The sequence below is a fragment of the Phragmites australis genome, chromosome 5 (assembly GCF_958298935.1).
Source record: "Phragmites australis chromosome 5, lpPhrAust1.1, whole genome shotgun sequence".
Taxonomy (NCBI): domain Eukaryota; kingdom Viridiplantae; phylum Streptophyta; class Magnoliopsida; order Poales; family Poaceae; genus Phragmites; species Phragmites australis.
In genome coordinates, this window is record NC_084925.1 from 34,583,829 (window position 1) to 34,599,734 (window position 15,906).

At 46.0% G+C, this 15,906-nt stretch overlaps 2 protein-coding genes and 1 pseudogene across 2 annotated transcripts; all 3 read right to left on the bottom strand.

Annotated features, from left to right (window-relative positions):
• On the bottom strand, positions 1-1,358 carry LOC133918008 (uncharacterized; annotated as a pseudogene).
• A 3,908-nt stretch (positions 1,359-5,266) lies between these two features.
• On the bottom strand, positions 5,267-5,872 carry LOC133918009 (alpha-amylase/subtilisin inhibitor-like). Its single transcript, XM_062361797.1, has one exon. The coding sequence runs from the start codon at positions 5,870-5,872 to the stop codon at positions 5,267-5,269; it is 606 nt and encodes a 201-aa protein (XP_062217781.1).
• A 6,284-nt stretch (positions 5,873-12,156) lies between these two features.
• Positions 12,157-13,577, bottom strand: LOC133917611 (GEM-like protein 4). The gene is made up of 3 exons (XM_062361488.1): positions 13,313-13,577; positions 13,105-13,173; positions 12,157-13,004 (listed from the first exon to the last, which is right to left on the bottom strand). Exons 1-3 carry the CDS (start codon positions 13,476-13,478, stop codon positions 12,553-12,555), a joined length of 687 nt encoding a protein of 228 aa, XP_062217472.1. The 5' UTR covers positions 13,479-13,577; the 3' UTR covers positions 12,157-12,552.
• Positions 13,578-15,906: the final 2,329 nt, after the last annotated feature.

Below are 15,906 nucleotides of genomic sequence, written 5' to 3' on the forward strand. Positions count from 1 at the left end.
CTAGAAGAACCTACCAACAGATGGGTCAGACTCCAACAAGCTGCCGTAGAAATTCACCTTACAGCCACCAGGAAACTGCAACCCAGCTTTGCTCGCAGCTGTCCCTTGTAACCTGCGGACATGACCGAACATTCAGGTACTCAAGAGCCTTGCAGGATTCAATCACACTGCTCACTCCTGCAACCGTGAGCCTAACACAGCTGCTGATCTTCAAAACTCTCAATTCAGACTGAGATCCATTTTCTTCCCTGCCCTGAAATGCTGCATCTGTTGTCTGGCCACAGCACCCCACATCGATAGCCACAAGAAGTTTACAGTTAGCAGACTTGCAACGATGCGTCTGTCATTTCAAGCACCAGTCCATTCTTAGGCTTCTTAACAAGCAAGTGCTTCTATGGATGCTGCAAGCAAGCAAGAGCAGGCATGAGCAAGTGCTTCTTATGGATGCATCGCTAATGTTCTGACATCCACCAATAACAAGAGCCTCTAGGTTATGGCAGAACTTAGCTAATGAATAGATGGACTGATCTCCCACTTTGCTGCAGTCCAACAACTTCAATTACACCAAGAATGATGAAGAAACCTCAGCGATTTTACAGATTCCAGGATCACCAACTTATTGCATTTATTTATGTCTAGTGATTTTATACGATGACAGCCATCAGCTAGAGCAGAGATACCAAAGTATGTTATGCTGTTACATCCTGCAACTCCAAACTCTTCCAGTTGTAAACAGCTCTTTGAGCAAGCAATAAATTATCAGTTATTAATCTGCAACCTGTAATGTGCAGTTGCCTCAATTTTTGGCATCACAGTGCAACCGCCATCAAACCTTTGTCAGTCAACTTTATGCAGCGCGAACATCAAGGGATTGTAGACATGGCAGTCCATCCCCCACTTTGGCCACTCCAACATCAGAGATACCTGTAGATATGGAGAGTGAAAGCCCGCTACTTCATCGAGGGTCAACAAAAGATGTTGTTTAGAAATTTTGCAACGGTATGTATTTGCAAATACTATTTTCTTAGTGGTCTTGAACCCCAACCCACACAAAAAGTATATATTTAGGGAGTTTCTCTATGATTTATTTGATTTTCAGTCGATGCCTGGAACCATCGAAAGGTCAAACCACTGGCCCCCAACGGCTCTCTCTCTCTCAACAAACCTATGCTCTCTCTCGAGGTTGCAGCGCAGGTCGTCGAGGTGTAGTTGAAGCGGATCACGACGTCGGCCGAAAGGAGGAGCGCCCCGTCGGCGCTGGCCGAAGCGTTCCACGGCGCGATCAGCACGGGAAAGCCTTGGTATTGAGCGCTGTCCGAGAACCTCACGCGCTGCGGGCACTGCACATCGCCGCCCATGGCGTCGATGTCCAGGCCGCCGCCGAGGCTCCGATCGATTGGTCGCTAGGATGTAGTAGCCTACGCCAGCTCTTAGCTCCTGGCCGTACTCCGTGTCGTAGATCGGCTCCATGTCGTTGCATCGGATGGAGCTCAGGACCAAGAGCGCAACCAGGACGCGGAGTTGCATGAGATGCTTCATGCCCGAACCTTGGCTAGCATTAGGGGGATTGGAAATGTTTTGAGTCAGTGCCGCTTGCTTCAAGAGTCTACGGAGCTCCCGAGAGATTTGCATTATATTCAGACCATCAATCCTACCTGGTTCCACAAAAAACTCCTCCTTTCCATCCATACCAACCATATTATAGATGAAATTTCTTGTAGTATATATATGTACCGTATCCGCGCGGTGTGATGTTCGGTACAGCGGTACTACGTACCCATCATTTATTTTGTTGTCACAAATGCGAACATATCCTTTTGAGCTTATCAACAACCACATTGAAATATAAATCTGTTCCAAAGATATATATAGAAATATAGAGGTTCTGCCTATTTATTTAAGATCTTAGTAAAGTATTTTCGTCTGTTGACAAATAGATATAGTGTGTTCTATGCATTCGTACATTGGAGATGTGGCAACCAGCAGTCTCTTGCCAGCGTCATCAAGATATAAAGCAGAGGAAACATGCAACTCGATTTTACGATCCAACGATCCTTTGTTTGGTGCCTCTTCATCAACTCTCAGCACTTATTTGTTGTCAACAATGACTGCCATGTATATATTTTGATTTCACTAAGACATTTAATTCTTCCATGAAGTGCCGATCACAAAAGAGGAGATATTTCTTTTGAGTTTATCAACAACCACAATGGAACTTAGAAGTGTTCAATAAGCATTTTTAAAAGTATTTTATCCTGTAGATATATCGAGAGTGTACATGCATACCTATATATTGCACATGAATAACGATGGAATATTGCAATAGCAGATTTGCCAATGTCATCTGGATATAAAGTAGAGGAAATATGCAACTCAGTTTTCTAATCCAATATTTTGTTTCTGTCTGTTTGGCCCCTTGCCTTGCACACGGTTTCAAACCACCGCCTAGGCAACTCCCGCTTCAGTCCGCACGGATATGAATAGCTAGCAGTACATATGCAATCTATGAGTTCTAAGGCCTTCGATTGGAACAAATCCAACTCTAAGCTCAAATGATTCAAGCCTTAAATTTCATGAATCATAAGTCAAAAATGAAAAGTTCAATAGATCAGACTTTTCAGCTGAAATTTTCGAAAACTTTTTAAAGGAATGCCTAACTAATTTCAACACCAAAACTAGAGATTCAAATATAGATTCAGAGCTTTAGTTTGAAAAATCAAACAATCAGGCATAGATCGGAAATTTTGACTCAAACTTTTTAGAACTTCGGAAATCCCCATCTTTCAACACTACCAGAAGTAAACCGTCATCTAAAATTCGACCTAGGTTATTAAGACAGAGATAAGAGGAAATGAGCATCATGACCTCGCAGGCGGTGAGGCAGCATTGCGCATGCCAACAAGGAGGCAGGGACTTAGCGCACTATGCTAGTAGTCTCCTTGTCATGGCCTTTCCACACTGCAGCAGCGGTGGTTTGCGGTGAGGTATGTGAAGGTAGTACGCTCCTTGCAAGGGGGCATACGTGAGCAAGACTAGGAGGGATAGACCACGCGCATGGGAGATAGCAATGCTTCGGCGAGGAAAGGGAAAGTTACGAGGAGGAAGACGTGTGGATGAAGGGAGAAAGGAAAGGGAAAGTGCTTCTGTCATATGCTAGTTATTTATAGATGCGTGATCATTGTTTGTTTTTGCCTTTTGGGTTACAAAATGTCTAATTGGAACCAATAAATATAGGTAAAGATAAAATTGTGAGCGTGCATGCGTTTGTCCTATGGCATGCACGCTCAGATCGGTCGTCCGGTCGTGCTTCCGCGTGAAGGACTTTTCAACTCTCTTTTTATTGCGACCACGCACCTTTTTTAATGCCCCCCCCACCATCTCTCTCCACTCGCACCTTCTCCCTCCCCAATCCTCATCGCTATCTCCACAATCCCCATCATCTCTGCTGCCAACTTGCCTGCCTCCTAATTCGTCCTCTCCTCTCCCTATGCTCAAATGGATTGACTTGGTTTCAGCCTAACCAAATCAAAGCCCCCGCCGCCCCATGCCTTGCAGCCACTAGCAATGGGCGACGTCCCACTCCCATCTCCCTCTCTCCGACCTCGTGCCATCGTCGTGAGCCCTCTGAGCCCGCAGCGACAGTGACTAGGACTGGGACTGGGATTGGGATGTCGGATCTAGACACGAGAGCTCTCTAAACCTCGTCCACTGCACACAAATCGAGCGTGTCTCTTCCTCCTGGCTCGATGAGATTCGAGCGAGATCGAGGGTGCACCTCGCCTGCGAGTGGGACCACTTGACCATCCACGACGATGACACCACTCCACCACCCTCTGCGCCCATTGACCATGCATGTAGGAACTTCCCAACCCTGTCCTCGACCACTAGCTCACTAGACTTGCTTTTAAGTTCAAACAAATTTCTCTTGAGTTTCGTATGGATTTTCTTGTAAATAGAAACAAATGTGCTTTCTTATTTGTATGCATTTACTTTTGTAAATTGAAATAAATTTGTTCATCAGATTCAATGGATTTGCTTGTTAATCAAAACAAAACTACTTTATGTGTTTGTATGCAACTTCCTCTCTGAGTTAGCAGTGATTTTTTTTTTCATGTAATTTGAATCAAATTTATCCTCTGAATTTATATGGGTTTGCTTGTAATCAAAACAGATTTGCTTTCTGCTTTGTACATATTTACTTGTAAGTTGAAACAAATTTGATCTCCTTATTTATACTGGTTTTCTTTAGTTTGAATTTCATTTGCCAAAATTCAAGAGAAATTTTTTTGAACTTAAAAGCAAGTCTAGCGAACTGGTGGCCAAGGATGAGGTTGGGACGTCCCTGCGCGCATGGTCAGTGGGCATGGAGGGTAGTGGAGTGGTGTCGTCGTCGTGGAGGGTGGTTGATACAAATTTATTTTTCCCATGGACTCTACTGTAAATGGTGATTGGTGGATCGCTAATAATCCATAGCAAACGACGCATTTTGCTAAGTTGGTGGAGGTCTCAAGGAGGGGAGGAGGGAGTGTGCGGGGTGGTTGATGCGCGCTACGCTTCGTGCGACATGGTGGGGGTTTCCAAAAATAGAAAGGTGGATGGATAGAGGTTGTCGGATAGCCTAATTTGGCTATGCATGCCAAGGTATTAACGCATGCACGACTAGAATTTAGCCAAACACGTAAACATATCCATAGAAGATTCAATATAAGTTCTAGCTAATCGACTGTCCCATGACCATCCATATGAAACCTTTCCTGATAGACTGCCCTGCCATCATCACATAGTGCCCTAACTTCACGGGCACGCACGCATATTAGGTCAACGAAGAACAAGTTTTCCGAGAGCAGTGGGACTATATTGTTATAAATAAAATATCAACTTTACATTCATGGAGTTATGTTGCTTTGAAATTTTTTTTCTCGTTTTGTCTCTATAAAGTTTATGTTTCCGTTTGTGTATTTTTAAGAAGCGTTGGGTGAACAAGGAGTAAGTCATGTATTTCGTACAAAATTTGTAAGATGTATATCCACCTACTCTAGTCACCTATCTTAATCCTATAGTTGTAACTAGAAAAAGTCCTTCATTAAGTACCAATTCATAAAGACATCAAAGGAAATACCAGAGCGCTCAATATATCATAAATAGTCTCTTATTGTAGAAAGTATAAGCCAATACATGAGACTATATGACATAAACCAGAGTTGTTATCGGTGCACGACTAGAACAAACGCATGCAACATGGATAAATCCTAAGGAATGGCACCGTCTATGCATCTGCCTTCTTGAACACGACCACAAATGGTGAGTTGCTTGTGGCCAGCCACGTCGTCTCCTCAGAAGTATCCAGGCCCACATCTTTGCACGGCCCCTCGCCGGTGCACGAAACCAGCTTGTACCCCTTCGTTGCGCCGTCATACCTCTCGACGCGGAACACCTTGGCCGATGGTGGTGGTTCCGGGCCACCCACCCTTCCCATAATGGCCACGTTCTGACGCGATGTCAGCGGCGAGCTGTTGGTGACATACCATTCCGAGGACTTCATGCATGTTGTGATGATGCGGAATCTGATCCTGATGTCGGTCGACAGGCGAACCGCCGCACCGGCCGAAGCATTCTGCGGCTTGAATTGCACGGGGATGCCGGTGACAGCCTCGCTGCGAGACTGGACCACAAAGAACTTGCAACTTTCTGTCTTGTCAGGGGAGACTTTGATGCCGCCGCCGGTCCCGCGATCTACCGGGAGAATGTAATATAGAGAATCGCTACTCAGCTCGTGGCCCTCCGTGTCGTAGACCAGTTGGGTGGCATCCCCGGCGATGCAAGGGAGGAAGATGGTAAGGAGTGGAAGGAGGAGAAAAAGACGATATTTCATGTCTATCAATCTAGCTAGCAGTGGTTTGGCCTTGTGAGTTGGCTGAAATCGTTGGATGTGGGTGTTTTGCTGCTTCAAACTACCAAGGCTTTGGGGTTTTATAGACAGTGGTCTTGCCAGGCAGCATAAATGTTTTTTTCTACATGTTTGTAAAACTTCTTTTTTGTTTACGTATATAGCTCATTAAAACCCATATCCATTCTACGAGCAAACATTGGAAACGATTTTTTTAGAAAACATTTAATTTGCGAACTCTAAAGATATCCAAGTAGAGGGATACACCACAGATACTTATTTTTTAATTAATAAAAGTGCATCCACTCGTCCACCAACGCATATCACACAAGAGGATGGATTTCTGTTTAGTGTATCAACACATATTTTAAGTCTTCCTTGAAGTGCCAATCATAAAAGAGACAAGATTTATTTTGAGTTCGTCAACAAACACAACGAAATTTAAATGTATTCTACAAGTATATATCACTGAGGGCCTGTCTATTAATTTCATTTTTAAGTATTTTATCTTGTACATAGATCGAGATAGTGTACATGCATACTATAAATAACACATATATAGCGATGGAATATGTAGGATCGATTATACGCAAATCAAAGGAGGGTGAATGATTATGTAAGCTAATTTAAAATTTTAATCATCCTAACAAAATATTCAATTTAATCTCATAATACGTTCTGAACAGACTGTTATCGTATCACTTAAAATGATGCTTAGACAAATCGAACCGTTGGATTGTCCTCAAATTGTTACCGTAAAAACTAGACAATAATGTGAAACTAATTCAAGAAGAATTAGGTCAATCGAATTACAGGATCTAAAGATACGGAATTCGTAAGCAGACTGAGACAAATTGTGATGAAAACCGACCAAATCTAAATATCACAAGAATTATGAAAAAAGACCAACCATAATTTTCAGAGGATTAACTTGGTGCTCTAGGATGATTTTAGATATATCAAATCAACAAAAATCATGACACTAAAAAAATCCATCTAAAATCAACACGGAGAAAACTTATAAAATTTGATCTTCATTACAGGAATGGATAACAAGATGTATCTTCAAAGTATAAAAAAAAGTTCCTGTTGAAACCCTAGATGAAACTCTCTCAAAAAGTCTCTCTATTTTATAATCTATTCGACTCTATATCCCTGGTCTGCCGATCATTTTTCCTTTTATAATCGGCACAGTAACAACGAGTCCAACTCGTTGCCAGACTGCGCAATCAGCCGGAGCGCTGCACTGGCTACGCCATGCTGGATTTTTTTTAACATTTTCTAACATAAATAATAAAATAAATATATCTCAGATAAAAGAATTATGAGAATAGATTCTTACCACCTTTAAAAATTTGCAACCTTTTTAAAGGACGATAAGTATGCCACACTGGCACGTAAAGTCCTTGCCACTCTCTTATAGTGCGGTTAGACATACCGCCTACTATCACTTACCATTCTCTGATAGGGTGGTTAGATCACTGCTACCCTCTTAAGTGACGGTTAGCCTATAGAAAAAGAAGAAAGAGAAGGAGAGGAGAGGAGAGTGAAGCAGCGTGGTGAAGTCCTATTATTTTTTAATAATAATTTAGGAAGAATCATATATTTAATGAGGTAAATTTATAGCTCAATGTACATTCGTATAACAAGAACTCAAACTCTTTCAAAAATATCAACTACGGCTACAAGGAGGCTGAGGCAATGAGGTGCGTGAATGTTGAACGACATTTCTTTATCTAGTTGATGTAAAATTGTGTGAGTAATTTTTTAAGTGAAGTAACGTTGGGATGATACAAAATCTATATTTTCAAACAATAATAATTGTGAAGCACAATTATGATAGAATCTGTCATAGAGGTTACATACGCTGGTAAACATTACATAAGATGTGTGATTTTTCGTCGCTACATGAATGGATCATAACTATAAAGAGATGACGACAACAAATGTTGTTATATACGGTACGGCTAAAGACTAACCTAATAGCGTGTCGCTGCTAAACTTAACATACCTTAGGGAATAAAATTAGATCGGGTTATAATAGATGCTCTTTACTGAGTGAAACCTAGGATATTTGCCCTTTCGCAGGGCATCGGGATCCTCTGCCTTAACGCGACGAGCTCTCTCTCTCACTTTCTTTCCTTCTTTCTTTTGTGTGCTTAAGTCGCGGCGCGCTCCTTCGTTGGCTTCCTCATGAGCTCCTACTCCTGACGTTTTAGCCATAGTTCCTCCTGTTGTTGCTCGTACTCTCGGCATTCGTATGCTTCCCTCCTCCACCGTATCTTCATGTCGACCGACCGCTTCTGGTGCTCATTTTGCTCTATGTCCAACCATTCCATGAAGTCACATATAGGTGGAGGAGACTGGACAAATGAAACAAGATGGAAGATTAGTAAAATAGTGCGTGAAATCATATGGAAAGTGTCACAGGAGTGATCTATATCGCTGTATCGGTGGGTACTTATATGGTCCGTGTCGAGGTGGGTCGTACTGGTAGTTGGCACATATGAAGAAACATTTGCCATAGGAGTAGGAGATGTTCTGAGACTCGTAAAACCTGCAAAGGTCACCGTAGAAGCACATCGGATGAAAATCCCCTAATATTTCTTAGGTAGGCTTGGTAGAGCTAAGGAAGACCTTGCAGTTGAGAGTGCTAAGAAAAGAGTGGTTTATCTATGGTTGAGGATGGGGTTATTTATTGTGGTGGAGGCTGGTGCATGAACTGAGTGCATGGACATGGCTGGGTCTAGAGCATAGGAGTATTGTGCACAAAGACAAATGAGCATATATTCCCTGTGAAAGTTAGGAAAGTTATGGCATTGATGCTTGGCAAAGATTCCCTATGGAAGCTGTTGCTTAGTGTAGTCATTTCAATCTGTAAAAGTTCGGTAATGAGTTATTGTTACATCTGTATGGAAGGCAGGGAATCCTATGAAATCATTGAGCTTAGAAAAACCATATTGGCAGAATGATAAATCCCAGCCAGCCATTCTATTAATAAAAGTAAAATATATCACATATAAGACTCATTGTAACCATTTGTTGCCTGTATGTGGCGACATATGCACTGACTCATACCCTATCCCTAGATAATCTACGACAGGTTACAATGCCTTGATGGTTGCCACAAATGCAAAGAAAGCACACTGCAATACTTACGTTCCAGACACTTCACTGGAGGGGTAATGCTTGATGTTAAAGTAACTTTCAGGGTTTCTCGCACATATTGTGGCTAGTTGACGTGGTAAATTGTCATATGATGCTTCGTATGAGCAAAATCTCATCTGAATAGCCTTTTGTTTCGCCCTCTATATCTTGGCATAGCTTATTGTGTACTGAACATTTCCTCAATATCACGGATTATTGATCGTAGCTCATACTTTAGGTTGTTCACAATCTCTCCGTACATAACATTAGCAACAAAAGCAGATGATAGTTTTTGGTGGAAGAACTCTATTTCCTCAATATGATAGTTATGCTCCCTAACTATTGAGTACACCCAATAGTCAACCCGCTTCCTCCTAAATGTGTGCACCCACCACGGGCAATCAGGCACCAAACACTTGATGTTGTACTACCTTTTGCTTGACTTCATAACCTTAAACTGCCTCCAAAGAGACAGCGACCAGTATTTCATTGCATTAATAACAACCTCCTTATTAGGGTACACATCACCCTGGGACACCTCGTTCATGATATTCCCACGGTGTCTGATGGCCCTCAAGGATCAATAGCTTTGAAATTTTTTGATTCCTCCACTCTGCAAGAACAGGAGCACTTTCCTCTTTGTCGGATGTATCCTCATCGACAATGGCTTCCTCGAGCTCCTGATCCTCTCTCTCAATCTCTTCAATTATGCTAGATATGTGCTCCTCCTCATTGGCTACATCCCTCGGTTGCATCTCGTGCACACCCCTAACATCATGCTTGTCCCCCATAGTTCCCGAGTCTGCTTTATCCACAACTACCTGACTTATTCCTACTACTGCTTCCTCAACATTTATCTATGTTGGATCCTTCTGGTATGCCTCAACTATGTTCATATGCTATATCTATGTACTGTCTTCAAGCAGCTGTAATTGGGATGAGCTCCCTGAAGTACCCATGAGTAGCACGGCTTAGCATGGTTCTCAACTTAAGCTCATGGTGCTGGGGATCCACTTGAAAATGGCGTATCAACCACTTGCACACGCCCACTATGGTTCTCTCATTGGCTCTACTAAGTCCCTTGACGATATGCTGAAATTCAGAGAGATCTACATCGTTAGGACCATAACCAATCTGACATTCTGGCTGACAGGTGGGTCCCATGTGTCGGTCATATAGGGAGAGGGATGAGTCTACAGCTCACCATGAATTGGGTTCACACAGGAAGGAGAAAGAGAGAGATGGGCAGGGCCCACGGCGATCTGGCTCACGACGGGCACCAAATTTCGGTGACAAGACGGTGAGGGGTCGGCACTATGAGCATCTGCGCATGATGGAGAAACTGTTGGAGGGGTTCCCGGTGGACGGGCCCAGCCAAAAGCGGCCAGTGGCGAGCCACATGGAGCGGCGGCGAGCAGCGCTCGTGGAGGACCACGCCGACGGTGGGCTAAGACAGAAGTGACGCGCACGAAACATTGAACAACATAGGGCAAAGCTCACTGGACTCTGAGTTGGAGGTTGGAGCTACAGGGAGGCGGCGCAACGGTAAGGGATGAAGATGGTCACCGGACTCAGGGAAGAAGACGGCAGCACACGAGATTCGATGTAGTATCCGGCGGAAGGTAGTTGGAGACGACCTCTCCCTTCGCTCTCCTGGGCTCAGGTGGGGCAGATTTGTCGGTGGAATTGGGCAGTGCTTTGGATTTGGTGGCGGCGCGTGAGTAGCTCGGCGGCATCACTCCCTCTATGGTGCTCTCAATGAGAGGAGAGTGAGGGGGTAGGAGAGAACATCAGGGGTATAGAGTGGCATGAGGAGGTAAGGGAGCTTGGGTGTGGGTGCCATTGGTCGGCTTGGGAAGTGGCCTGGCTCCTTAGTCATTGGCGGCAGCATGGAGGTAAAGCACTGCCCAGGCAACAGGAGGAAGGAGAAGGAGAGGCTGGCGACGGATTGGAGAGCGGATGAGAGACTTGAGCAATATCCCGCGTCATTTCATTGTGGTTCGGCGATGCAAGGACTTCTTCTCCATGGTTGGCGACTTGGCACCGAGCTGTCATCAATCCGCTGTGCACGACGAAATCACCTGGTGCTGCTTGCTCGGAGGAAGGGCTGGAGCGGATCTCAGTGGTTTTCTGGTGAGACCTGCTTGGTAATGAAACAATGAGGAGAAGGGCAACAAGGTCTTTTCACTCACCATATGATTATTTTATTTGACGTGGTGTCCTAGAGACCAAACCACGTTTTTGTAGTGCGGCTGGGACAAAAACGAGGAGTGCAGTACAGTGTGGACCAAACCATGCTTTATCAGTGCCCTAGAGATAAAAATCCCTATATATATACACCACAAATATTGATTGTTAATTAATAAAGTCCATCCTCTTCCATCAACACATATCTTAGCAATTTTAGAAGACACGTGAACATTAGAATTGTTCTGCTTCCATTCCTCCCTTCTCCCCTCGTTTCTTTCTATTTTTAATATTAAAACAACAAAAAATCTAAATAAGAATCAAGCAAAAAAATCAATAGAAATCAAGTGAAAAATTCCAACTCAATATTTTCAACGGAAAATATTTTTTACTAAAAAATCAATTAGAAAAGTTTAAACACAAAAAAATCGCTCAGAAAGATCAACTGAAATAATTTCAAAAAAAAAAAGAAACCTAGGGTTTCGGTTACGGAACCACAGCGGTGAGGGCAGCTCACTTGCTGATGGAGCATAGCGACTCGACTGCAAGAGCTCTACTGGTGGCGGTTTGACGAGATCTTGTTGGGCGTGACCTCGGTGATAAGGGGGAGAGAATTTCCTTGCAAAAAAAAAAGATAAGGGGGAGGGAATAGGAATTTTTTTTGGACATGGAAGTAGGTTTTGGATGGAATCCCTTTATGAAAAGTTTTTGTTCCCCACCGTTCGAGGCACTTGCGTTTTAATAAAGCTAGGAGTGGAGGGAGGCGCTTCGTCCTTTTAGATTGTGACTCCTTTTTACCGTGGCGGAGCTTGAGCCAAAGTTTAGAGGGGGCTACTAGCAAGAAATAGATGAAATATGCAACTATGGGGTGCCATTTGATGCTAATTTAATCAAATATAGCATTAAACACATTGTTTTTGCATACTAGAGGAGCAAACACGGGGTCATGACCCATGTTGGCCTCCATGAAGCTCCGTCCCTGCTTTTTTATGAACCACACCAAAAGACTGAGGAAAGAAAGACTAATCCTCGTCGTTGTAAGAACGGTTGAAATATTTTCATTTAGTAAAACCAAGTTCCTTGGTCCATCAATACTACTAACAGACCTTTGAAGATCGCACAATTGTCACCCAATCCAGACCACAAGACGAAGAAGGAACGTGCTCCCATCAGAAAAATGGTGGAGCAGTTCGGAACTACGAACGTTCCAACAAGACGTTGCCGTGCAGGCGCGCACGCTTGCCCACAAACTTCACTTCTACTGCCAGACAGATAGGATGCACGCTCGCACGGACCTCCACGGCGACCGGACACGTCGATCGAGCCATAAGCTACAGTTCCGAGATCACCTGCTGCATGTACTTGCAGCATCTCTGGTAGCTCACGAACCCCATGAACCAGAACTCGAACCCGTCCACGGTGACCACCTGTATGTACTTCTGCTCCGGCTTGTCGGCGTTCTCACTGGGCCTCACCCTCTTGATCCTCCTCAGAGGAACCACCACCTTGTAGGGCACCCGGGCGACGACGTCGCCGGACGGGGAGGTGACGGTGAGTGAGCGGTCGCTGCGGAAAGCGATCTTGCGGGTGGACACGAAGAGCATCCCGGCGATGGGGCCGCTGGTGGTGTAGAGGTAGCACTGGAGGGCCTTCACCAGACGCTCGCCTTTCTCGGCCGAGAAGGCCTGCCGGAACACACGCTCCACGCCGCCGGCCTGCAGGATTCTAGCGCCCAGGCTTAGCTTCCCCTTCACTGTCTCCGACAACTTCGGCCCCAAGGTCACTGCACCGTGAAACACGTCGTCAGTTCACGTACACGTACCATTCGATCGTTAACCTATGTGGACTAGCTGTGGCAGTAGTAAAAGTAGTTGACTGCTCACCATGGTCCCTGAAGCTCTGAGCTCGTCTGCCCAGCTTGCTCACCCAGTGGATCGCTTGACCCTTGCTGCCTGGAAGACATGACGTGTGAACTTATGATTAGCATCAAGTACGTATTGTAGTAGCACACAATGTTTTGGAGGGACAACGATCTTGAGCGAGGGCCGTTCGTTTAAAAAAACAGTATTGAGGGCCGGATCGAGAACGTACTGTGCTTGTAGCCGAAAGACGTGTAGGGGCTCGGGTGCGTCAGCGAGACCGCAAGGCGATCGCCGTCCTTCTTAGCCGCTGGCCGGTCCCTCGTCGCATCCTCGATGGCGTACGACTTGGAGGTGACAGGCACTCCGATCACATGGCCGCCGCTCGACGTCTTCATGGCTCTCTGCTGCTCTCTATCCAAGAGGCTTATTGACTCCTTGGCGCACCTGCGGTGTGGTGCAGGAGAGAGAGAGAGAGAGAGAGAGAGAGAGAGAGTAAGGTTAGGTGGCTCGGGATGGCAGGGCAGGGGAGCAAGTTTTATAAGCAGCGGTGTGATGAAATCTTTAGGAAAAGTGAGCGGAATCGCGGAGTCAGCACCGGCTCATCGGCGCCAGAAAAGCAGCGGTCCACGTTCGCCAAAGGACCAGGCTTTACGTGGGGCTGTGCCATCCGTTCTCGTAGAATAGTATTCTCGCCAGACTTGAACCTAACTTACGATCGTGCGCGCGGCCGGGCAGAGTCTGGCGAGCGGCCAACGCGCGGGCGTGGAGCCCTTGCCTCATTTGTCCACGGCCGCTGCGGTGCGGGGACACTTGGCTTAGCGCGGTGGATGGCTTGCCGTTTTCGAAGAAGCAGCCCATGTGCTCGCACAATTCTTGCGCCGGGTTACGGGAAAAGATGTGGGGGGGGGGGGGGGGGGGGGGCGAAATTTTTGTGCAAACGGTTGTCTCCGCGCAATCATGCAAATCGATCATCTAGACTATACGATCCGCATCTAATGGATCATACGATCTGGATTATCCCGCTGGGTTTTTTTAAATAACCCCCACCACTCGCGATTTGGTGCCGAGTTTGCTCGAGCGAGGGGCCTTCGTCGTCGCACCCGTCGTCACTACGCACGTCGTTGAACCTATAGCCGTCTAGAGTGTCGCTGTCGAGCCCGTAGTCGTTCAGGGTGTCGCCGCCGAGCCTAACATAGCCGAGCCCGACGTAGTTGAACCCGTCGATGCCGACCCCATCGCCCCTGAGACCGTGGACATCGACGTCGCCACTGCTTAGCCATGCGCCGTTGTTGGCTCCCCGTGAGCCGCCGTGGATGTGTCGCCGTCCGTGCACCGTCCACCTCGGTGAGCGTCATCTTCCTCTTCCTCTGCCCCTTTATCCCCCTATTTGCTCAACGCTGCGTCGTCGAGCCAACAGCCTCGTGGCCTCCTGCGCGTCGTCGCTGTGCTCTGCTTCTCCTCGCCATGTGCGTGTCGTCGTCCCGCTCGCATGCGCGCCATCCCAGGGCACACTTGCGTGTTGCCCTGGCAAAGCATTGCCGACTATCTTCTCTCACACCGCCCGATCATCCTCTCCAGTTCTTGTCTTCTTCCTGTCACCGCGCCCTTTGCCATCATACGCGTGACTGCAGCACAAGTGAGCCGCCACCCATCTCTGCTCCTTCGCGCTAAGCCACCACGCCATCCCGGTCACTGTCGCCGCCGTGCTCTGCATCCCGCGTCGCCCGTGCAAGCCACCGCTAGCCCAAGCCGGCATGTGCTCCTTCGCACCTCAAGCCATTGCCCACCTCTCGGCCGAGAAGCCCTGCTTGCCATCTACTTCTTCTTTGGCCATCTCCCCGTGCGCGTGCTGCCCTGGCCGAGTTCGGCGCCGCTTCTCGGGGGCGATGTGGTCAGTGATGACGGGCTCGACTTCCACGGGCTCTGCTGCATTGGGGTCGACTCGACGATGACACCCTGGACGGCTATGGGCTCAACGGCGACACCCTGGATGACTACGTGCTCGGGGACGTGTGCCGCAGTGATGGGCGCAATGGTGGAGGCCCCTCGCTCGGGCAAACTCGGCACCAAATCATGAGGGTGCAGGGTTATCTGCAATAAATGTCTAGCGGGATGGTGGACTCGTGGTACACTGATGGATGCGGATCACATGGTTTGTTAGTTTGCAAGATTGCACGAAGACAAAGTTTGCACCAAAAATTTCGCCCCAGTGAGGTGCCATCACACGGAGGCTAATCTATGGAAATTTTGGGTGGTTCATTTTTGAAGTACCTAGTACATAGTCTTTTTCAGGAACATATTTTTCTTATTAAGTTCATGCAGGGTATTTTTGAGTTGAAATAAAACAATTTATGTACCTTATTGTGAGGGCCGGTGATGTTCTAAGAGAAAATGAATTAGAACACTTAAAAACTAATGACTCTAAAAATTTTATAAGATAAATCTATCTCAAATTCTATCTAAATGTGCTCTAGATTTATCTAATATGTCTACTCTACCGCTCAAGAGGATTGTAACCTACTCTAGCAAGGTAAATTGCAAGTATGTAAATACAAAAATGTAAATAAGGTAGAGAGATAAACTCGGCACAATAGATTTTTATCATATGGTATCAGTGGCATGAATGTCACTCTTAATCCACATTGAAGCTTCACCAAGGATATGCTCACAGTCGACATCCGATCATGATTCTTGAGCCACAAGCCACCAAGGCAAGACCTCAAGACGAATGAGGCACCAAGCTATCAAGGCAAGGTCTTACTACTAGCCTCTCTTCTAGTCATTTACCGCCGTGATCACTTCAGAGCTTGAGGCACCAAGGCA

What these genes read in the sequence shown, in the direction of transcription:
- LOC133918009 (XM_062361797.1), bottom strand. Translation starts at nt 5,872, where the DNA reads ATGAAATATCGTCTTTTTCTCCTCCTTCCACTCCTTACCATCTTCCTC.
- LOC133917611 (XM_062361488.1), bottom strand. Translation starts at nt 13,478, where the DNA reads ATGAAGACGTCGAGCGGCGGCCATGTGATCGGAGTGCCTGTCACCTCC. An exon ending in GTCTTTCGGCTACAAGCACA is followed by an intron (nt 13,174 to 13,312) that starts GTACGTTCTCGA and finishes CATGTCTTCCAG; the next exon opens with GCAGCAAGGGTCAAGCGATC. An exon ending in TCAGAGCTTCAGGGACCATG is followed by an intron (nt 13,005 to 13,104) that starts GTGAGCAGTCAA and finishes TTCACGGTGCAG; the next exon opens with TGACCTTGGGGCCGAAGTTG.